General features: G+C 39.4%; 2 protein-coding genes across 20 annotated transcripts in view; one reads left to right on the top strand and one right to left on the bottom strand.

Annotated features, from left to right (window-relative positions):
* Nucleotides 1–23,937, top strand: part of CCPG1 (cell cycle progression 1) — a 92,547-nt gene that overhangs the window by 47,733 nt on the left and 20,877 nt on the right. For 4 of the 12 annotated variants that reach the window (XM_070054223.2, XM_070054221.2, XM_089310374.1 and 1 more), the window contains 4 exons: nucleotides 5,772–5,893; nucleotides 8,314–9,719; nucleotides 12,498–12,595; nucleotides 13,109–13,229. In XM_070054223.2, the coding sequence (XP_069910324.2) occupies nucleotides 5,772–5,893; nucleotides 8,314–9,719; nucleotides 12,498–12,595; nucleotides 13,109–13,125 (1,643 nt within the window). In that variant the 3' untranslated portion in view covers nucleotides 13,126–13,229. Of the gene's footprint in view, nucleotides 1–5,771; nucleotides 5,894–8,313; nucleotides 9,720–12,497; nucleotides 13,230–23,937 lie in introns of those variants that run through there. The other 8 variants (XM_070054222.2, XM_089310375.1, XM_089310373.1 and 5 more) reach the window with 2 other exon arrangements.
* PIGB (phosphatidylinositol glycan anchor biosynthesis class B) overlaps nucleotides 13,221–23,937 on the bottom strand; it is a 30,039-nt gene continuing 19,322 nt past the window's right edge. For 7 of the 8 annotated variants that reach the window (XM_002717713.6, XM_089310377.1, XM_051822355.3 and 4 more), the window contains 3 exons: nucleotides 16,250–16,463; nucleotides 13,884–14,064; nucleotides 13,221–13,597 (listed from right to left, as the gene is read on the bottom strand). In XM_002717713.6, coding sequence (XP_002717759.3) covers nucleotides 13,460–13,597; nucleotides 13,884–14,064; nucleotides 16,250–16,463 — 533 coding nt within the window. In that variant the 3' untranslated portion in view covers nucleotides 13,221–13,459. Of the gene's footprint in view, nucleotides 13,598–13,883; nucleotides 14,065–16,249; nucleotides 16,464–18,523; nucleotides 22,150–23,937 lie in introns of those variants that run through there. The other variant, XM_089310378.1, reaches the window with a different exon arrangement.

Below are 23,937 nucleotides of genomic sequence, written 5' to 3'. Positions count from 1 at the left end.
TATTTCTTTGAGAGGCCTCAGTGGTAGAGCTAGTCCAATCTGATGACAGGAGCTGCTTCTGGGTCTCCCACGTGAGTGTAATGGCCAGAGTACGTGGGCCATCTTCCACTGCTTTCCCAGGCCATTAGCAGGGCAGGCGGAAGCTTAATCTGCTATGCCACAGTGCTAGCCCCAATCATCATTAAATTTTGACTTTGAAAACCTTCAACTTATTTGATTGAGCCTTGGTTTTCTCATTTGGAAAAGGGGTTAGTGATCTCTCTGTCACTAAACAGTTTTACTTAACTAATACAGAGTTATTTAAGAAAAATTAAGATTATTAGCATGTATGCTTGTGACTTTAAGTAAAAAGATTAAAAGTCTAACATGTTTATGAGACAAGTCATTTTCATTTAGAGTCACAGGTAAACTAATTTTCACTGTGCATTTTAATAGGATTATTTAGATCCCAGTTAAAATAACTACATTTGAAATGTCCCAGTAATTTGTTCTCATTGTTTCTACTTATTTTACTGCAAGTATCATTTTATGATGCTCCTTACTTCTATGACTCACCTGAATTGAGAATTTTTAGCCTTATACTTTGCTGTTTATTTCGTTTACTAGTGTTTGCATGTTGATTATTTCTTTAATTCAAAGCCTTTAAACTTCCCTTGGGTAAGTCCAGGAAGGAATTCTGTGTGGTGGTAGTTTGCCTTTAGGAGCTTTATGACTAAATTTCTTATTTTAGATAAATGTTTGTACCAAAAGACATGAACATTTGAGAGTTGAGCACTCACAGTTGGCGTTATTGGTATTTGGGTTTATAGGGGATAGTAATGTTTTGAAAAGTAGTGTCTTAGATCTTATCAAATTCACAAACTTTTGTTTACCTTACATTAAGTACTTCTAGATTTTTTTTTGTCTACATAAGCCACAGTTCAACTTTCTGTTTTGTTAGTTCTTCCCACTGGTGAATTCCTTATGCAGTCACTGAAGATTTGCTTATGCTCTATGTTGATTTGTGGAAAAGATACGTTACTCAAAATAAGATAATGTTTATATAATAAATAATAAAATTTTATAGATAATACTTGTTTAGCATAGGAGTTAAATGTCTTCTTACCTTTATATATTATTAAAAATATATGTTTATGGTTCTGATGGATACCTGCTTGAATTTAATACCAACACACCAAAATTTTTATCCTATTTTGAGGTTTATTGTAATGAAGTTTGATTTGAAACATATATATTTAACTTTTTTGGCTAGTTGGAGCAAATGTATGAAACTGTTTTTGAATATGTTTTCCCCCACAGGTAAACATGAAGGTAACAAAGGATATGGTCCTAATTTGTTTTCTCTTACATAAAAAAGATACTGACTTTTAATTTTGATCTAAATTGCATTAAAACTTTACTAGTTGCATGATTTTTAATATTTTATAGAAAGTTCAGTTTAGAGAGGGATACATTGAAAAGTGAGGTTATTTAGGATTTTGGTTACTTATGAAGTCAATCATTGTATTAATCAGTAATTTACTGTATAATTTTTAATAAGAACATAGTTCTAAGTGAATCACTCAAACATTCAGCAGATTTGGCTCCATATAAATTTGGAGTGTCAGATTCATACTGTAGGGAAGAGAAAGCTATGGATAGCAAAACAGTATACTCCAGGTATTTAGCAATGTTTCAAGTTCTGAAAGTGCTTCCAAAATTTATTGAAAATCTTTGTTTATAAAACACTTACTTTCCTTACTCTTACCTTTATTTGTAGACTACACATATTCTAAATTATCAGTGTAGTTCAGTTGCTTTTGTTCTCTGGTTTTTTTTTTTTTTTAAGATTTATTTTATTTATTCAAAAGGCAGGGTGAGTTAGGGAGAGACAGAGACAGATCTTCCATCCACTGGTTCGTTCCCCAGATGGCTGCAATAGCTTGGGCTGGGCCAGGCCAAATACAGGAGCCAGGAGTTTCTTCTGAGTCTACCATGTGGGTAGCGAGAGCCCAAGGACTTGGGCTGTCTTCCATTGCTTTCCCAGGTGCATTAGTAGGGAGTTGGATCAGAAGTGGAGCAACTGGGGCTAAACTGGCATGCGTATGGGATGCCAGCACTGCAGGCAGGGGCGTAAACCTTCTATGCCACAGTGCTGGCTCCACTGTATTTTCTTTCTTTCTTCTTTTCTTTTCTCTTCTTTTTTCTTTTCTTTCTTGCTTGATTTGTTTAATTATTAGAAAGAGTTACACAGAGGGGAGAGGCAGAGAGAGAGAGGTCCTCCATCCGCTGGTCCACTTCCCAGTTGGTGCAAAGGCTGGGGCTCTGCTGATCTGAAGCTAGGAGCCAGGAGCCTCCTCCAGTTCTCCCATGCAGGTGCAGGGACTCAAGGACTTGGGCATTCTTCTACTGCTTTCTCAGGTCATAGCAGAGAGCTGGATCAGAAATGGAGAAGGGACTTGAACCAGCGCCCATATGGGATGCTGGCACTGCAGGCGGCGGCTTAACCTGCTACACCACAGTGCCGGCCCCTGCTATGTTTTCTTATGGGCTTCCATTCAAGTGTTGAAAGGCTGCCTGGCTCTTCAGCAGACAGTAACAGAATATAATTAGGTCCTAAATTATATAGCAGAGATGGATTGTAGCTCAAAGGATACACTTACTGAGTCAGTCTGGAAGTGGTAATATTTAAGGCAGAAGGGAGGTGGAATATTCTAGCAATGGAGAAACTGATAACCTCGGAAAGAAGTAAACTTAGTATGTGAGGGAGCAATGATGAGACTGCCTGGACTGCAGCAGAATAGGTTTTTAGAAATGTTGGACCAGAGGGATGTTAATACTGAAAAACATTCTGGAATCTGGGCAGGAGAGTTTGATTTCTTGAGCAACCCTGATAGCAATATAATTTTAGGGGGAAAAAGTGCAGGAAGGTGAGTGATATGGAACAAACTGGAACAGCTATAAGGTTTGTAAACCATATATTTGGTGATGAAGGTCTTGAGAATTCTGTTGACAATGGGATCCACAGAATGCTGGTAAAATAAGGAATACTAATGGAATATAAACCGGGACTTGGTGTCTGAATACTTTAGGACATTGGAAGTTTATCAGATTCGAGCAACTGTGCTAGCTGCTTCACTTGTGGAATTGGGAATAGTCTTCCATCTGCTGGTTCACTCCCCAAATGATTGCAACAGCCAGGGCTGGGCCAAGCTGAAGCCAGGAGCTTCATTTGGGTCTCACGTGGGTGCAGGGGTCCAAGGACTTGGGCCATTTTTCACTGCTTTCCTAGTCGTGTTAGTTGGGAGCAGGATCGAAGTGGAGCAGCGGTTGAAGCTGCCATCCCATGTGGGTGCAGGTTCAAGTCTTGGCTGTTCCACTTTGATCCAGCTTCCAGCAAGTGGCCTGGGAAAAGCAGCAGATTATGGCCCAAGTGTTTGGGTCCCTGAACCTACATGGGAGACGCTGAAGAAGCTCCAGGCTCCTGGGCTTTAGGGTGGCCCAGTCCTGGGTGTTGCAGCCGTTTGGGAAGTGAACCAGCAGATGGAAGATTCTCATCTCCATTTCTCCCTTTCTATCTGAGTAACTTTCAAATAAATAAAATAAATCTTAAATCTAATAGTTGTAAGATGGCAAAAGTTTGCTCTTTAGTGTTTTTGATGATAATACTAAGAAATTAAAGGATTAGCAGTAAAGGAAGGAATAAGTGTAAGCTTTTGTTTAGAATCTGTGATGTCTATACATAATGGTATCCCCACAAATTTGGTGTAATATTAACATTGTCATGCATTTTGCTTTATTTTTAGTGTATTTTCCTTTCATGCATGAAGCATGTGACAGCATGTGAACAGCATGTGTTCACAAAGTAACATTTTGATTTTAAATAAAAATATACAAAAAATCCTAGTTGGTTTAAATTTATATACCACTGGATAGGGATGGTGGTTCTATAGTTCAGTGCTAACCTGCAGAATTCTTAAAGGTTAAATTGGCTTTGAGAATAGTGGGAAACTGGTTAACCTACTATTTTCTGTGCCATACTTTCTGGGCTCCTGTTGTATCCTTTAGGCAAAACACAAGCAAACAAAGACGGTTATTTTTTCTGTAAACTGTGGAAAAATACCATGCTTTGTTCTTCTGTTTTTAAGGGAGGTTGAAACAGTAACCTTTAAAGATCCCCTTAAAATAACAAAACTGAGTGCCTGGAGGAACATAACTTGTTCTCTGTGTTACAGTGTAGACTGGCTTGGTTTTTTTTTTTTTTTTAATTTTTAAAAAATTTTTGACAGAGTGGACAATGAGAGAGAGAGACAGAGATAAAGGTCTTCCTTTTCTGTTGGTTCGCCCCCCCAAATGGCTGCTATGGGTGGCGCGCTGCGCTGATCCGAAGCCAGGAGCCAGGTGCTTCTCCTGGTCTCCCGTGCGGGTGCAGGGCCCAAGGACTTGGGCCATCCTCCACTGCCTTCCCAGGCCACAGCAGAGAGCTGGACTAGAAGAGGAGCAACTTGAGAGTCAGAGTTACACATAGAGAGGAGAGGCAGAGAGAGAGAGAGAGAGAGGAGAGGAGAGAGGAGAGAGGAGAGAGGAGAGAGAACTGCGCTGATCAGGAGCCAGGAGCTTCTTCTGGGTCTCCCACGTGGGTGCAGGGGCCCAAGGACTTGGGCCATCTTGTACTGCTATCTCAGGCCATAACAGAGAGCTGGATCGGAAGTGGAGCAGCCGGGACTAGAACCAGCGCCCATATGAGATGCCAGCGCTTCAGGCCAGTGCTTTACCTGCTGCACCACAGCGCCGGTCCCCAGCTTATTTGTTTTAATTAGGATGGTGAGCTGCTTAAATATTCCTGAGAATATGTTAATTATAAAATTAACCCCCTTGGCCTGGTTTATATTATGTTTAATATCCATCACCGTTTGGTGAATGACACTGTGAGTTTTCACTGAATCTTTGTTTATATAAAAGGAATTATTTTTTTTTAAACTTATTTTCATTTTATTTGAAAGGTAGACAGAGACAAGACAAATGGAAATCTTCCTTTCATTGGTTTACTCCCAATAGCTAGTGTTGGGCTAGGCTGAAGCCAGGTGCCTAGGAACCCACTCTAGGTCTCTCATGTGGGTGACAGGACCCAGTGTGGGTCTCTCATGTGGGTGACAGGGACCACAGACCCAAGCCATTATCTGCTATCTTCCATGATGCACGTTAGCAGGAGGCTGGAATTGGAGGTGGAGCTGGAATTTGAACTCAGGCACTTAGATATGGGATGTGGAGATATCCCAAGAGGCATCTTAACCACTGTATCAAAACCCCTAGAATTTTTAAAGATATGTGAAATGCAGATATTTTGAGAAAATGATCCAGGGCTTGTGTTGTGTTGTAGTGGGTTTAGCTGCCACCTTGGACCCTGGCATCCTAGATGGGTGCTGGTTCAAGTGCCAGCTGCTCCACTTCCATCTGAGCTCCCTGTTAATGTGCCTGGGAAAGCAGCGGAAGATGACTTGAATGCTCGGACCATGGCCATTCACATGGGAGACCAGGAGGACTCCATGCTTCTGGCTTCTGTGGCCCACCCTGGCCATTGCAGCCTCCTGCTCCCTCTTTCTGTCCCTCTCTCTCTCTCCCCCTCTGTCTCTGTCCCTCTCTGTCCCTTCCTGTCAGTCTTTTCAAATAAATGAACTTTTTAATAAAAAGATCCTTTCCAGATTCTGTAAATTATATGAGGATTACATTTATATGTATAATTACTATAATCATGTTATTTTATATGCCCCTTATAAAAATTTTTATTTTAGGCACAATTCAAATTCAGAAGCGTCAGCAGTTAGTCAGGAAGATACATGAAGATGAATTGAATGATATGAAGGATTATCTTTCCCAGTGTCAACAGGAACAAGATTCTTTTATAGATTATAAGGTGTGTATTACTAGAAAATATTAAAAATTATTGTTAGCCATTAATTGTACTATGTATATGCTATAAAGATTAGAAAATCAGCAATAATGTTGAAATTTATTGAGTGCTTACTGTGTCCCAGTCACTGTCATGGAGTTCATCATATATAGTATTTCTCATGGCAGCTCTTGAATTAATTAGCTTCATTTGCTATTTGAGAAAGAAGTCAGAAAAGCAAGTTTCCCAAAGACTAACTGGCAGAATTAATCTGTTGCCAGATATCTGACTTAAAGATCTTTTTCCTAACTGCTATATAAATTGTTATTTGACAGATAATTATGTATGGTGGCAAGTTCTGAGAAGCATCATTGTGCAAACAGCACAAGAATTTACTTAAACTAAGACAGCTACCACATCAGTGGGTGATAATCTTATGCGGCTGTGGTCCATGTTGACTAGAATGTTTAACTGTGCATACGTGCACACACAAACACACCTATGTCCATGAGTTTATACACACATATTATACATTATTAACATCTTCATAGTGTTAAGTAAAATGTTTTCAGTCAGTACAAGGGGAAGAAGAGAGCTGTGGTTTTATAGTCTTCCCGTGATCTCCCCTTAATTAGGGGAAATAAACAGTTATTTTAATTGGTTTCTTGTTAGTTTTGGTAGAAGAGAGCATATTAGGATTGCCTGCCTAAAACTAAGCTGGCTCTAGTGGAGCTGTATTATCCATTATGTTCACTTACACCTTTGTGGGTTTATGAAGACCAACAAAATAGATGGCTTCCTATCTACTTCTTCCCCAGGAAGGATGTAGAAATTATAGATGAACTCTAGGTAGGAAAGTAAACTGTTTCTCCCTTTCATTATTCTAAATGTTCACAAATTTGTATATGTATCCCTAATAGGATTGTGAGTATATTCAACAAAATCAGGTCAGTCTAGGATTTAAATTGTAAAATTCTAATAAGCCTGATTGAACATGATTTCTGTCAGTGATGCTGTTTTCAGAGACAGATTAACCTGTGTTGGTTACAGTTTGTATAATCTGAGTTGTACTTACTTTAGAAGTTTACTTGAAATTGGGGAAATTACTTATAAATATTGCTAAGATTCAGTCTGTCTCCTATTACATTCTTATAGAATTTATGACATCTGTATTTATAGTACCTAGAAATGTTAATTTGTACAAGACCCCAAAGTCTGAATTAAGACTAAGATTTTGAAGTTTCTTCTTTCAAAAGCTTCACTACTAATAGAATTTTTGGAAGGCTGAAGTCAGTTCTAGATAAAATTTTACTTTCTTTTTTTTTTTTTCAGATTTCTTTTATTTGAAAGACAGTTGTGGGGGGGGGGAGAGGAGGAGAGGGAGAGAGAGAGAGGGAGGTCTTCCATTGCTGATTCACTCCCCAAAAGGCTGCAACAGTTGGAGGTGAGCTGATCTGAAGCCAGGAGCCATGAGTTTCATCTGGGTCTCCCACATGGGTGCAGGGGCCCAAGCACTTGGGCCATATTTTGCTGCTTTCCAGGCCATTAGCAGGGAGCTGGATCAGAAGTGGAGCAGCTTGGACTCGAATCGGTGCCCATGTGGGAAGTGGGCACTGCAAGCCAGGGCTTTAACACGCTGTGCCACCGTGCTAGCCCCCTTTTTTTCCCCAATGATTTATTTATTTAAAAGCCTAGTTAAACAGAGAGAAAAGGAGAAACAGATTTTCTGTCCACTGGTTCACTCCTTACGTGGTCACAACAGCTGGGGCTGGGCCAGGCCAAAGGCAGGGTTGGGTTGGGGGCTTTATCCCCACATGGGTAGCAGGGACCCAAGCACTGGAACCATCTTCTGCTGTTTTCCGAGGCCATTAGCAGGGAACTAGTGGAGCAGTGTGGGGCTTGAATCACAGTGCCTATGTGGAATGCCAGTGTCCCTAATCCACTGTGCTGCAACACTGGCCTCTACATTTTTCGTTTCTATAGGAGATAATCTCCCTCACTGAGGCGTCAGAGAAGTCCTGCCTGAATTCTCTGGGAACCTTTTCAGGAGAGAGTACTGTAGCCAAAAGACACAAGGGCTATTCCCAGTTTTCCTAATTTATAAATGTGCTCAGAAGTTAGTAAAAGTTTATTCAATTACAGGAAATGCTAATCAAAAGAACCTTTGGCTCCATTAAAAAAAATCCTATTAGGGACAAACTCAGTTCTATCTAGCTAACTTTTCTGTGTCTTTAAATCTACACTATGTTGTTGTCCTTAAGTTGCTATAACTGCATTTTCTTGTATGAACCTTCTATTTTTCAGTTTTTATACTACTGAAAATACAACCCAGGAGGCAGTATCTATAGACATAAAGACTGTAAAGTTTATAAGGTGTTAAAGCTTAAAGATTTAGGTTCTGCTTTTAAAGCATTTGACATTTTGCTTCTCTTTCAAAAATGTAGTCACTGAAAGAAAACCTTGCGAGGTGCTGGACCCACACTGAAGCAGAGAAGATGTCTTTCGAAACTGAGAAAAAGAACCTTGCTACAGAAAATCAGTATTTAAGAATGTCTCTAGAGAAGGAAGAAAAGGCCTTATCTTCATTACAGGAAGAATTGAGGAAACTAAGAGAACAGATAAGAATGTTGGAAGATGAAGGGGCAAGTACTGAATTAGTTACAGAAAATCAGAAACTTAAGGAGATTTTGGAAGATGAAAAGCAAAAAACACAGAGCTTTCTGAAACAAAAGGAGACTGTGTTGGCAGAAGCAAAGATGCTAAAGAGGGAACTGGCAAAAGAACGAATGATCAGCATGGCTTTAAGGGAAGAACTCCAGCAGTTAAGTTCTAGTCAGTCTCAGGGCAACTCAGATTCCCCCAATGTTCTGACTGAAAAGAAGGAAGTAGCAGTCTTAAGGGAAAGACTCACTGAGCTGGAGCAGAAGTTAAACTTTGAACAGCAGCGTTCTGATTTGTGGGAAAGACTGTATGTTGAGGCGAAAGATCAAACTGGAAAACAAGAAACTGAGGGAAAAAAGAAAGGAGGAAGGGGAAACCACAGGGCTAAAAATAAGTCAAAGGAGACATTTTTGGGTTCAGTTAAGGAAACTTTTGATGCCATGAAGAATTCTACCAAGGAGTTTGTGAGGCATCATAAAGAAAAAATTAAGCAGGCAAAAGAAGCCGTGAAAGAAAATCTGAAAAAGTTCTCAGACTCAGTTAAGTCCACTTTCCGACATTTTAAAGATACCACCAAGAATATCTTTGATGAAAAGGGTAATAAAAGATTTGGTTCAACAAAAGAAGCCGCAGCTGAAAAACCAAGAACAGTTTTTAATGACTATTTACATCCACAGTACAAGGCACCTACACCGAATCAGAATAGTCGAGGCCCTTCTATGCGAAGAGATGGAAGGAAAGAAAAGCCAATTCACTTTGAAGACTTTAGAAAAAATACAAATTCACAGAAATGCAGTGCCAGTCATAACTGTAGGGAAAATCATTCTTTCAGAAAGGCTTGTTCTAGTGTGTTTGAATGTGCTCAAGAAGAATCCATTAACCCTTTCAACATAGTCGTGAATCCTGTAAGGATAGATGAATTTAGACAGTTAATTGAAAGGTACTTAATAAAAGAGCTGGATGCTTTTCATCACTGGAAAGAACTCGATCAGTTCCTCAATAAGTTTTTCCTAAATGGTGTCTTTATTCATGATCAGAAGCTCTTCACTGACTTTGTTAATGATGTTAAAGACTATCTTAAAGACATGAAGGAATACCAAGTAGATAATGAAGGAGTATTTGAGAAGCTGGACGGATATATATATAGACACTTCTTTGGTCACACTTTTCCCCCTCCATATGGACCCAGGTCGGTTTACATAAAACCATGTTATTACAATAGTTTCTAACATTTGTAGATTGAATAATATTTTTATCATTTGATGGTTCTCTTAGAAAATTACTATTTGTAAAAGATATATATACTTTATTGCCACAGAAAATTGAGAATATTAACAGTCTTAAATTACAGCTATTAAAACTGAAAATTCATATAATACAATCAGTTTAACTTGAGCAATGACTTCATTTCTACCTTAAAATCTATTCAGGATAAGTAAATTTATTTTGGCCTCTTTTTGGCTTTTTCCCAGGGCAGTTTATATAAAATGATAATCATCATAAGTAAAATTACTTTCTTCTGATTTTTTATTTACTCACCTGAAGAAGCTAGCAGAGAAAAATAAATTTTACTCTGAAATCAGAAGAGCTCATATATAACAAATGCCCCACCTATTTTATCCATCTCATAGACCTGTTTAATTATGGTACTTAATACTTACTACAGAATTTGTTAAAAGTACAGGCATGATCAAAGAGGCAAACTCTGCAAGCCAGAAGTTCTGTGTGCTTCCTATTAACGTTCTATCCATTCTTTATCAGCTTTATTTTCTGTAACTTGAAGCTTACCTAATCTTCAAATGTTAGTTTTACTTTCTTCCTTTGAGATGCTTATATATATTTCTGAATAAATGTGTCTATAAAATAATGAGACTGATTCTGGTGTCTTTAGTTAAGAAACAGATTATACTGCTATACTGAGCAGAGTGTTGTGAGGCTGCTTTGCAGGAAACAAATGAAAAATTCTTGCTGCAAAGGAGCTCACAAGCTAGGTAAATGTAAGAAATGAAAGTATGGAGGCATACATACATTGGCCTCAGGCTGTCTGGATATGCCTGGGAAGGCTTCATATGTAAGGTAGACTTTGAACTGAAATTTAAAAATAACTTTTTTAGAGATTATTTATTTGAATGGCAGAGTTAAAGAAAAAGGGAGAGACACACACAGAGATCTTCCATCTGCTGGTTCACTCCCCAAAAGGCCACAATGACCAGGCTAGGCCAAGTTGAAGCTAGGAGCCAGGAGCTATGTACAGGTTTCCCATGTGGGTGGCAGAGGCCCAGGTACTTGCAGGCCATCTTCTACTGCTTTCCCAGGCATGTTAGCAGGAAGCTGAATCAGAAGCGAAGCAGCTGGGACTCAGCTGGCACTCTTAGAGGATGCTGGCATTGTAGGCAGAGCAGCTTAACCTGCTGTGCCACAATGCTGAATATAGAACTAAATTTGTTTTTTAAACTAGCTTTTGAAAGGTAAATGAGAATTTGCCACACATATAGGGAAGGACATTTGATGACTGAAATGTAAGAAATACTACTTTAAGGAAGCAGGGTAATGCTGGGAGATGAATTTAAAACACATTCAGGGTCCAGCGCCATGGCTCACTTAGCTAATCCTCCGCCTGCGGCACTGGAATCCCATATGGGCACTGGGTTCTAGTCCTGGTTGCTCCTCTTCCAGTCCAGCTCTCTGCTGTGGCCCAGGAAGGCAGTGGAGGATGGCTCAAGTGCTTGGGCGCCTGCACCCGCATGGGAGACCAGGAGGAAGCACCTGGCTCCTGGCTCAGATCGGTGTAGCTCCGGCCATAGTGGCCATTTGGGGGTGAACCAACAGAAGGAAGACCTTTTTCTCTCTCTCCCTCTCACTGTCTGTAACTCTACCTGTCAAATAAATAAAAAAAAAAAAACACAAAACACACTCAGGTCATGTCAGTCCTCATGGTGAAGGATGTTCCTATAGGAAATGAAGAACCTTTGAATAGTTTTAAGTGGGGTGGGATAAGATTGTATCACAGTTGAGATGGCTGGCAGCATCCTGGAGGACTGAGTGGAAAGAGCAAAGAACGTGGTCGATACAATATGGACATGAGCTGATAGACCTGAACTGAGACGGTAGTAGGAGTGCACAGAAGACAAAACTCGAACAGTAGTTAGGGAAGTAGGAGATAACACCGCCTTCCAGATCTCTGAGTTGGGCTGTTGGATAGTGCTGTCACTGAGGGAATGTCAGTAAGGTTTCGGACAACGGGAACTGGAGATGATTGTATTTGAGAATTTGTATTGACGTTCAAGCCCAGACTCTGCAGGTGTGTAGGCAGTCTAGACTGGAGGTATTTATCAGACTCTTGGGGAAAACTAACTTCTATGGGGTTGATGAGAAGGACAAGCCTGGAAAGTGGTATGAAAATCTAAACATCTTAAGGTAAAGGAGTAGTCAAAAGTATCACGGTTAAAGAGCTGAGGACTGAAAATGTCTCTTGGTTTGGGAATTGGGCTGTGAATGGCAGTGTGGACTTTCCAGTGAAGTGACAGGAGCCTGATTATAGAGACTAAGAAAAGCAGTTTAGACCTTGTGAACTTCTGCTATAAGAGGGATGACTGTTTTGGTTGCTTTGAAAGGGATGTGTACAAGCAGGGAAAAGGTAAATGGGGAGGGACTGATTTCTGCAGGAAAGGTGGAAAAATAATGGACCACATCTCATTATTTTATTGTCACATTTCTGTTGTTTGGTACCTGCTGTGTCACCTTTGCCAGCAGTTACATTTCTTTTTCTTTACAAAGGATTAGCAAAAGTAGAATATTCACTAAATCCTTTTTTGTTTGGGTGGGGCTAAACTAGGATTATATTTCAAATTAACATCTTTTTTCAGAGTGTTCAGGTACTAGATTAATGGAGAAAAACGTTAAAATTGTTTTCAATTTAAATACACTGAACTCTAACATGGATGAAAAATGTGTTTACTGCTTTCAGTCGACCTGATAAAAAGCAACGTATGGTAAATATTGAAAAGTCGAGGCATCGAAAACAAGAGCAGAAGCACCTTCAACCACAGCCTTATAAAAGGGAAGGTAAATGGCATAAATACGGTCGAACTAATGGACGACAGATGGCAAATCTTGAAATAGAATTGGGGCAATTACCTTTTGATCCTAAATATTGAAGCATGGATGCTTTCTACAGTGGTGTTAAAACTAAGATGAAATTAGTGAAGATGACAATGCCCCCCCCCCCCATTTCTAAGTATCAGTTAAATGGCTTTATATTACTCATAAGCATCAGTCAGAAGCTTACTAACCTGCATTTCCTGTAGTTTAGCTTTGTTGAATTTTTTTTTTAAGGGCACTGGAGATGTTCAGTTGTAGTCTTATTCAGGAAGCAGGCATGCAACAGATTTTGTGCATGAAATGAGACTTGCACAGTGTATTAGCTTAAAGCAAGCTCAAATCGTACATGACAAAGTGTAACTGACACTGATGTTTGTATTAAGTTTGCAGTAGAGCTTGAAAAAGTACATTGTGATGGAAATTCATCTTTAACAGTTTATAATCTCACACTTGCTTCTTGTCTTTTGTGGGTTCAAGAGCCCGTTGACTTATGAAGAATTTGCTGCCCTTTTATGAGCTTGCTGACTTGTTCTCTTGTGAAATTTCTTGCACATCTGAATATTGTGGAGGAAACAATAAAACCACACCATGAGGAAAACTAAAGGTCTTTATTTAAAATCTGGCATTGTATTAATATGTGATTTTATACTTTGTGATATTTTACATATTTCCTCAGTAGTTGCTATTTGGTAAAAAAGTGGTTCATGGTAGGCTCTACCTCCCCCCTCTCCCCTCCCCCCTCCCCAAACAAAGCTTACCCAGTGTTTACTAAAGTGCTCTCAGCAGTGTCAGTTTCTGTGGGAAAGATCTAAATACAATTCAAGAGTTTCATCTTCTGTTGAGTTTCCCTTTTGATTTTCGTTCATAGACATATATGTGACTTCCAGTTCGACCCTCCGGCAAGTGAGTGTGGAAGAAAACAGCAGTTCTCTCATAATTACTTGAAATTAGGAAAGCACTTATTTCCTAAAAATAAAAGTTTAAGTAAATAAAGGCTGCATTTTGCTGAGTATTGTTTCAAATAATTTTAAATTTGCCTATATTAATAGCTATACTACACCTTTTTTCTTCATTTCTTTATGAGAGGTATAAACTTATGGTAAACAACTTACCTTAGTAGTTAAAGAACTAGGGCTAATTTTGACTTGGAAAAGAAATACAGGAATTAAACAGGATCATAAAAGAGATTATGTTTGCTAAATTTAAGCTGAAATACAAATACTGGGTTTTTATCTTTTTCATGTTTACTTACCTCCTCCAAAACACTGAAGATGATCAAGTGAGTGGGTAATGATGCATCATCATTAAACTCTTTATGTAACCATTTTAAGGGATTTAAGTAAAATATATCTGCTTCATCAAGATAATGACTTTTTCCAGATAGGTCTGGGGGGCACTGGAGGAATCTCATTGCAAGTGGGCAGTGGACATGGCTAAAGACAGAAAAGTTAAAATAACAGTTGTAAGAAACACAAAAAATAAGAAAGCTTTCATATTAAGATAATCCTGTTAACTATTACAGTGCAGTGTGAAATGGTGACTGTCAGCTTGTATTCCAGTGCAGGTGAGGAAGCACGGCTTTCATGCACTTCTCAAAGTTGAGAGTGTGAGTCTAACATGTACCTGTGCAGCAGCACAGCACTCTGTTTCCAGGAGGGAAGTCGCTCGGCTAACTAACATTAGTTAGTGACACTGTTGGGCTCTTCCAGAAACAAAGTGTGGTATTTGGGCACAGGTGGGTTAACTAGGTAATGGAAGAGCAATTCTTTGTAGGCCAATTGGACAAAGTACAAAACTGGTCAGAAACAAAAAAGGACTCTTGCTCTTCTCCCTTTCTTCTTTTAAAGGGAGCAGATATGACAAAAGTTCCTATTTTATATATGTATGTAAGACGATTAGAGCAAGAAATAGTTCAGTGATTAACATCCCAGTAATGATTTTGTTGTGGCACAAAGACTAGAATCTAAAAAGATGGATTCATCTGTAGCAACAATCATGACAATGTAAGTCAGTTACTTGGGCCACGCAAAAGCTGTTCATAACTGCCTCAGAAAAACTGAATGTCACTTGATTTAAAATGTCCATTTAGAAATAAACTTAAATACTGTTTATTTATACAAGACTTCATACTTCATGACTTGCATAATTTTCAAGATAAATGTCTTTGTTTCAAAGTGGAAGCAGAAATTCCTCAGAAAAATCTGCCAGTCTTATATTCTAGAAGGGATGCCACCTTTTTCCTGAATTGTGTGTTCTGAAAAAGTCTAAGATGAGAACTTGGTGAACTATACAGGGCCCAAAGCCCATGCAGGGAAAACATCTTAGCACCTTCGGATTCCTGTTCTCTGCAGAGAACAGGAGGGAATGTGAATGTCCCACTATGAGCCCTATTTTTTAAAAAGTACAGTAGGGAATTTTCAAACTGAAGGGATACTTGAGGTCTTCCTCATAGCTAGGCAATCCAGTTTCTACATTATGTATTAATGATTACCATTAATGATTCAGTTAAATAGAGAATTTAAAAAGCTTTAAATTCCCCTAAAATGGGGGGCCAGCGCCGTGGCTCACTTGGTTAATCCTTCACCTGCAGCGCTGGCATCCCATATGGGTGCCGGGTTCTAGTCCTGGTTTCTCTTCTTCCAGCCTAGCTCTCTGCTGTGGCCCGGGAGGGCAGTGGAGGATGGCCCAAGTGCCTGGACCCCTGCACCCGCATGGGAGACCAGGAAGAAGCACCTGGCTCCGGCTTCGGATCGGCGCAGTGCTGGCCATAGTGGCCATTTGGGGGGTGAACCAACGGAAGGAAGACCTTTCTGTCTGTCTCTATCTGTAGCTCTACCTGTCAAAAAAAAAAAAAAAAAGGAACTAAATTCCCCTAAAATGATACTGAGTCAGCTGTATGTGCACAAGGAATGTCAACTCCAGATTTTTACAGCCAGGCTGCGTTATTTAAATAGAAATAAAGTAGGTGGAGAATTTTCTAGAGGAAAGCTGGCTGTTTACCCTGTAATATTATTGGGCAATTGGTAACTAATACAGCTCCCTGAAATACAAGCAGAGGACCAAATGGGTGTATTTTTAAATTTTCTTTTTAAATTAAACAGCATTTTACATTTCCCAGAACTGTTAATTTAAGCATTACAGTATCATCTAGTTGCCTTTACTGATTTCTTCAGTTGAGAAAGCTGATGTCCAAAGTGGTTAAAAGACTTAAGCTAGGACAGACATTCAGTAGTAACTAATAGACTGGAATCCAGTGTTCTGAGGTTAATTCAAAATTGTGTAAGTAAATTGATGTATCATAAAGATTGGCAGTAAGATCAGTGGTGATTGAATTTCTGAAAAATACCTACAAAATGTTTTACACCAACTTAAATCAGACTTAAGTGCAAGTTATTTAAGATCTTTAAAAGAATACTAAAGTGTATTTAAAACTGATATACTTTTCACTGACAGTTCAAATGGTTTTTAAAATCCATCAGTGAATAGTATGAGTGGGTATTTAAAATTTCTTACCACTTACTTGACTGATGATCAGTTAGTTTAAATCCGTAAGTCTGGAAGAGAATTTTAAAGTAGTTTGATTTCCTTAATAGCTTATACTAGAACAACTTTTATTACCTGTAATAAGGAGTAGAGTGGCAAGGCATCATTACAAACACTGAAGCTGAAGATTTATTGGCATTGTTGTGACAGATGTTTTGAATATAACTCATGACATCAAGAGTACCTCGTTGATGAACTAAACCAGTATAGAGGGCGAGGAGTATATTTGATAAAAACAGGAAACTTAGAGCTGGTTTCTTCCACATTTTCAGGTGGGTTAGAGAGTATCCTATATGAAGATAGGCACATTGAACCATAAGGCTGTAATCTTTTGTTAACTGTAAATATATTTATACTTTTTCATGGAAACAACATGCTATTGTACTGTCACGGACAAGTAAGAAAAAAGCAAAAATCATGATTTTCCTACTTGCTACCAGTGCATTGACCTGCTTTTCTAGTAAAAGGCTTTAGGGTATAGAAGGGAAAATCAGAGCTATGAAATTCATAGATCCAGATTTGAATTTCAGGTCTGGCACAAATTGTTTTACTTTGCTAAACCCTGGGATAAAGTGTTATGTTTCCGCTATTAGAAAAAAAAGTCCAGTGCATGTCCTGAAACATAGTAGTTGCTAATTAAATAGGACTTCTAATTCCATGTTCTTTCCTATTTTATCTCAGAAACACTAGCAATCAACATTTCACTGTGTAATAAGCTCTCAGTAATATGTCCTCTGGAAATGTGCTGTTGGGCTCCTGGGAGGTTCCAATGGTCAGTGTATGAATGGAAATAGACATCTTTTCTGGAAGACAGGAATTAATATCCTTTTATTTTCTTCTACTGTGTTATTGAGTGATCTAGAAAGGCTCAGTGATTTTTCCTTTTTCCTTTGAAATTTTTCTATGGCAAAAGCAAAAACAAGTAGAATAAGAAACAGAGGATATTAAAAAGTCCCTCTTCCTCTTATTTTCTTGCTCCCCAGCCGCCAATAGAATGGTCTGAAAATACTGAAGATCAGGCCTTGTACTGGAAAAGAGTAAGCTTATTAGTTAGCTTCCTTGGCATTTTGTTCATAGATTACATATGCTGTTTCATGCAGAACTAGAGAATAGTTCTTTTGGAGCATGGGTATCCAGCATTCAAACCATAGTCTACCTAAAATTTTACACTAATCACTAGGGCGAAGGCAGTATTTTCCACTTTGTTCTTCTATGAATATTTTAAATGATATGACCCTCAGTTCATATAATTCAGGAGTTGGAATGTCACTGTTCTTCTATATGAGACAGCTTTAATTAATCAAACTGATGTGATGAAAAATGTAGCCACATTAAAGAAACCAAGCCTATCATTTAGAACTTAAATCTATACCTATATTTTAAAATTGTACCACGAGGAACCTAGTAAAGAGGATGAGATGAGAACTAAATTAGCTTTATTAGAAACAGGATTTCAAAAGTTTAGCCATCTGTAATAAAAAAAACTCCACTCATAAACAGGCCAGCAAATACAACTTTTTAACCACTTAGCTTGATAGGCAAGAACGAAAGCTACCTTAGTGGGTTCCAATTACTAAAAGCTTTGGTAAAGCCTATCCTTGCAACGTCCTGAAGGTGATGAGCTCTCTGGAATATTTGCGCAAGTATCAAGTGCCCACACATACACTGCCCATTACAGTTTTTTCATTCATGAAATGTTCTCTGGGAAAACTCGGCAACTGTGATATTAGGGATACAACAGTAAGCATGAGTGAAACAAAGTAGGAATACATGGTGGTGAATGTTAAAAAAATGGCACTCTGTGTAGAATGCTAGAAGACACCAGGCATGAAGACACCAGGTATGATGTTTGTGTCACCTTTGGTACCTGGGGGTCTGGTGTGGGAGTTCTCTAAAATAGGTAATGCTTACCTTTACCTGGTGGTATTTTCACTTTTTGAAGCTAGCTCATTTTTAGGAATGGTCATTTTAGGATTATTCTGTATTCAAAGAAATATTCTAAAGAAAATGCTGGGGGCCGGCGCCGTGGCTCACTAGGCTAATCCTCCCCTTGCGGCGCCAGCACACTGGGTTCTAGTCCCGGTCGGGGCACCGGATTCTGTCCCGGTTGCCCCTCTTCCAGACCAGCCCTCTGCTGTGGCCAGGGAGTGCAGTGGAGGATGGCCCAAGTGCTTGGGCCCTGCACCCCATGGGAGACCAGGAGAAGCACCTGGCTCCTGCCTTCGGATAGGCGCGGTGCGCTGGCAGCAGCGGCCATTGGAAGGTGTACCAACGGCAAAAGGAAGACCTTTCTCTCTCTCTCACTCTCTCTCACTGTCCACTCTGCCTGTTTAAAAAAAAAAAAAAAAGTGCTGGGAAGTGAGGGAACAGTTTAACACTGCCTAAGGAGAGTCACATAATAGCTTAGTTTCCTAAACATCTGACATTCAAAATAGGTCTCTCCAACATAAGGAGTCAAGTGAGCTTTTCTGGGATATTCTGGGAGCATAATTATATTTCTCATTATTGGTTTAATACAGAGGATTCCAAGTTTAACTTACAAGAAAGACTTTATTTTTGCCTACATTTTTAGGGTACTATTAAGTAGCATTAGGCTATCTCATAGAGGGACAACATTTTTTACATCTTAGAATATAATCTGGTTTTATTGTATAAAGATTCTTGCACTTGAAGCCGCTGAGGCTTTTAAAAAAAATCTGACATGAAGTTTCCAAAGGGTATTTCAGAAGTGAGTTGCTTAAATTGATCTTCTGTATATAAAGATAATTGAAAATGAATTTTGATGTGAATGGAAAGTGAGAAGAAGGGAGAGGGAGCGGGAGAGGGGAGGGTTGCAGGTGGGAGGGAAGTTATGGGGGGGGAAAGCCATTGTAATTCGTAAGCTGTACTTTGGAAATTTATACTCATTAAATAAAAGCTTAAAAAAAAAAAGTGAGCTGCTAAAGGGAAACTGGAAAAAAAAAAATCAGTTCCAATGCTAGAATGAGCCACCAGAAAAGTGTAGGAGCCATGGTTTTCTTAGGAAGTAGTGGTTTTTTTTTTTTTTTTTTTTTTTTTTTGCTTTTTTTAAAATATAAAGCAAGTAACCCATCCCTGATTTGAAACAGTAAAATTCTCATATCTGCTGTCCAGTAAGTACATAACTACACATGTACATTGTATAGAAATGCATTCTCACTGAAATGCACCCTCAAATAACGTACTTTCATACTCATTAACAGGTGAGTAAAACAAGTATTACTTTGGAGGTCTTCTCCCAGTTACTGAAGATTTGGGACTTTGAACTACAGGTGAACAGTTGTCAGATACAAGCTCCTTCATTCCACATTTCTTTGTTCAGTGGATGGTAAACACTGCCCAAGATACTTAATTTACTTGGGCCTATAAAAAGATGCTTATGAGTGAGTAATGGAGAAATTTTCTGGAGGAATGATGTTAGAAAATGGCAATAATCATTACCTTTGGAGAATGGGGATAGATGACTGCAGGATAACACACTATTTTTGTATCACGAGCACTTATTTTTATAATAATATACTGGGGTTTTGCCAAGTGATTTCATCAGCCTACTGTTCAAGTGTTTTAAATACATTATTTCCTAATTGACTATTCTCCAGGGTGAAAGTCGGAAAACTTGAGTACAGTTGTACCTCAGGGCCTCAGGGGGACCCACTTCAGGACACCCTGTGGATACTAAAATCTGAAGACTTAAGTTCCTTATATAAAATGTAGTATTTGCACTTGCTTAACATATACACATTCTTCTGTAAACTTTAAATTCTCTGTTTTTATCTTAATTCAGTGTGACTGCTCTGTAAATAGTTGTTTCACTGTATTTTTAGCAGATGAAAAGGAATAAAGTTCAGCATGCACACACACACCCTCCCAATATTGTCAATCCGTGGTTTGCTGAATCCACCATGTGGCACCCATGATGAAGGCAGGCTGAGAAGAAGGCCCCACATGAGTTGGCTTCTTTGCTCAGCTACATCTCCTAGTTTATAGGCAGCTGGATACACTTTTAAGCTGTCAATATTTAGTGTGGCAATCTGGATTCTCCAGCTATGACTAATTAGTTCCTTGTTACCAAGGTGAGCTTCATGGTGGAAAGGATAGGAAAGTCACAAGCTGTACATTCCTGAGGGATGGCAAGGACATGTATCCTGGTTTTGCCAAGAATTACCAGAAAGCCTGAGGTTAAAATTTGCACTGTTCTGCCAATTAAATATATACACCAGAGTTACCCTTTATATTTTTAAATGTACTTTGGGAACACTGTTGGGTCAGCTCAGTTTCAAGGGTCTGTATGAGGAAAACAAAGGGTAGTTCAGTTCTGGAATGGGACACACAGGAGAACAGGCCTTGGGAAGAGTGAGAATTGAGATAACCAGGAAGAATTTTTTGTTGACACTTTTAAGGAAATAAAGCCACATTTTCATCTTTGATTGTGAGAAGCTAACAGATAATGCTTAAAACAAAGTAGCATTCTAAGCATTTTACTTAGAGGTACGGAGATAAACACACAAAACCTAAAAGCTGAAAGAATGTTGAAGTGATTGCTCCTGGGAGGTGAAGTGGGAGAGAAGACAAGGTTGATGTTTATTTTTTAAACTGCTTATGGTATGTCATCTGAAACAATCTGCACATGCGATTCTGATATTCAGAGTGGCCATTGTGGTAGATACAGATTAAGCAGACACCCAACCCAGCAGTAGTAGCAGGTGCTGGAAAAGCATCAGCACAAAGTATGGAGGTTTAATTCAGAATTTCAATGTTGCTGAACCAACAGTACCTTTACAGGTAATGAAGCAAGGCACAACACCATAGGAGGGGCCTTCATAAAAGTTCATGGAAAATACATACTATGAAAATCATGCATGTATTTCAACATTTTTTTGTGCCAGAATTTATCTTTCAATTCAATTTTCCATGAACTTTATGAAGTAACTTATATAGTTCACTAAAGATGGGAACCAATCACAGAAATAGGTCTTTTTTTGAATATCAGATTTTTAACATTTTTACTGGCAAATTGGACATACTTCTGGACAAAAGGTATGTTTTTAGAGTTCAGTCCTAATTTATAGGTCTGAGGAAAATTTAAATAGACAAGTTACTGCAGATTGAGAAAATGGCTCCAATATTCCTCTTCCTGTGTCCAGTCCCATTATAAGGCTGCAATTTATTTCCTCATCTCTTCATGTGGCCTGTGTAAATTCCAAGCCTGAGCCAGGGCCTTGCACATTGCTTCCAAAGCCTTGGCTGTCCTGATGGAGGATGAGAGCAAGTACAGCCTCTAAAGTGAAGTCAAGACGGCTCTCCACCCAGCTTGCGGGTGGTCATATCTGCATAAATGAGCTCAGTGGAGATGAGATGACTGCCCAGCAGAACTGCAGCACTTGTAAGTAGTCATAACTCTAGTTTTAAGCCATTAAGTTTAAAGGAGGCCTATTACAGAGAAACCGCTGATAGATTTGTCATGTTATAAAATCAGATTGTTACAGGTCACACAAGAACAGAATAACTCTGAAATGTTTGGTAATGTAACTCAGCATTTCAGGTAGTTAGTAAAACTCAAACTGAGCATTTAATATATCAAGAACTCCAAAGAGAACTGTGTTCCTCAGTGTCCAAAGATGACTTCCAAGTGAGCTCACTACCTTGTAGGTCTCATTTATTGGAATCTCTTGGCATTAAAGACTCTGCCTCTCAGTAGAAACACACAGATCTAGGATCAGAGATTTCTTCTAGCTCACTCAGCAAGCTTGGGTTTGTGTTTCATCCTGTGAGACCAGGTGTCTTCCTAAGTGTCTGTTCACATATGGAGCTGAGGGTGATTCTTATCCATGAAAAAGGGGATCTCTTCTCCCCGCATCAATCTTTGAATTGTTCACAGGCCCCAGTTATAAGAATTCTGCAACTTACAGATTGTATCTTTTGGACTGGGGATGATGTAGACAACTCAGATTTTTTTTCTAAATATTTTTAAAGACAGAGCACACAGGAAGAAAAGCAAAGAAAAAAAAAGCTCATTATAAAAAGGGAAATCAGGCTTTTTTTTTTTTCTTTTTGACAGGCAGAGTGGACAGTGAGAGAGAGAGAGAGAAAGGTCTTCTTTTGCCGTTGGTTCACCCTCCAATGGCTGCTGCGGCCGGCACACTGCGCTGATCCGATGGCAGGAGCCAGGAGCCAGGAGCCAGGTGCTTTTCCTGGTCTCCCATGGGGTGCAGGGCCCAAGCACCTGGGCCATCCTCCACTGCACTCCCTGGCCACAGCAGAGGGCTGGCCTGGAAGAAGGGCAACCGGGACAGAATCCGGCGCCCCGACAGGGACTAGAACCCGGTGTGCCGGCGCCGCTAGGCGGAGGATTAGCCTAGTGAGCCGCGGCGCCGGCAGGAAATCAGGCTCTTAACCAAACTAAACAACAGGCAGACACATATTTGCTCTCCAGTACTCCGTCAAAACCTGATTTCATTTTAACACTTAACAGTGTGAACAACCAATGAACCACCAGTCTGAGGTGACTTATGAATAGATTTGCTCTGGTTAATAGGCCTGCAATTTTTTTTCTTATTTTTTATACTGCTTTTTAAAATTTTTATTTGTTATAAAAGTTTTACATATTTCCTAACAGTTCCAGTATTCTTAAGACTTGCCATGCCGGCGCCGTGGCTCAATAGGCTAATCCTCCACCTTGCGGCGCCGGCACACCGGGTTCTAGTCCCGGTCAGGGCGCCGGATTCTGTCCCGGTTGCCCCTCTTCCAGGCCAGCTCTCTGCTATGGCCAGGGAGTGCAGTGGAGGATGGCCCAGGTGCTTGGGCCCTGCACCCCATGGGAAAGCACCTGGATCCTGGCTCCTGCCATCGGATCAGCGCGGTGCGCCGGCTGCAGCGGCGGCCATTGGAGGGTGAACCAACGGCAAAGGAAGACCTTTCTCTCTGTCTCTCTCACTGTCCACTCTGCCTGTCAAAAAAAAAAAAAAAAAAAAAAAAAAAAAAAAAGACTTGCCAAATAGCTGTTGAATGTGTGTTTTTGTGTGTGCCTGCATTTCTTCATGAAGAATGTCAAGTATTAGCATGAATTGAGGCTTTGGTTTCAAGACTTCAGATGTATCAAAATACAAATACAGTATATAAATACACAGAAAACAATTTGTGTATATCTAGAATGAGAGTACATATAACAGAAAAATTGGTGATCTGCATTTTGGAAACTGTAGGTGTTTTTGTTTATTTGAGAGGTATAGAGAAAGTGCTAGAACTTTCTTATCTTTTGATTCACTCCCTAAATGCCTCCACCAGCTATGAGTAGGCCAGTTTGAAGCCAGGAGCTAGGCATACTGCCCAGGTCTCTCACAAGGGTTGCAGGAACCCAGTGACTGCAGCCATCAGTGCAGCCTCCTAAGACCTGCAGTAATCAAAAGCTGGGGCCAGAACTGAAGCCAGGTACTCGGATAGGGCATGTGGGCGTCTTCACTGCTGGTCTAAACGTCCATCCAACCAGCCTTCCATACCATTTGTTCACTCATTTCTTCCCTTCCAAACCAATGATTTTTATTTTAAGTTCTTAATACTTGAAGGAAAACAAATTATTTATTCTGAGTTAAACTTGAAATTGAGAGTTCCCATTCATAATTTTCCCAAAGCATTATAAAAATTGATTTTCCTGAACTAAAAAAAAAATATTTTTAAGAAGTCACAGGTTAAAGAGAAAAATACTGCAAACATCTTGTGGAAAAGTGGAGAAAATGCCAAAATTATAT

This window comes from Oryctolagus cuniculus, chromosome 12 (genome assembly GCF_051225735.1).
Source record: "Oryctolagus cuniculus isolate XC-2025 breed Fujian yellow rabbit chromosome 12, ASM5122573v1, whole genome shotgun sequence".
Classification (NCBI taxonomy): domain Eukaryota; kingdom Metazoa; phylum Chordata; class Mammalia; order Lagomorpha; family Leporidae; genus Oryctolagus; species Oryctolagus cuniculus.
This window is presented reverse-complemented; position numbering and strand designations above follow the sequence as displayed.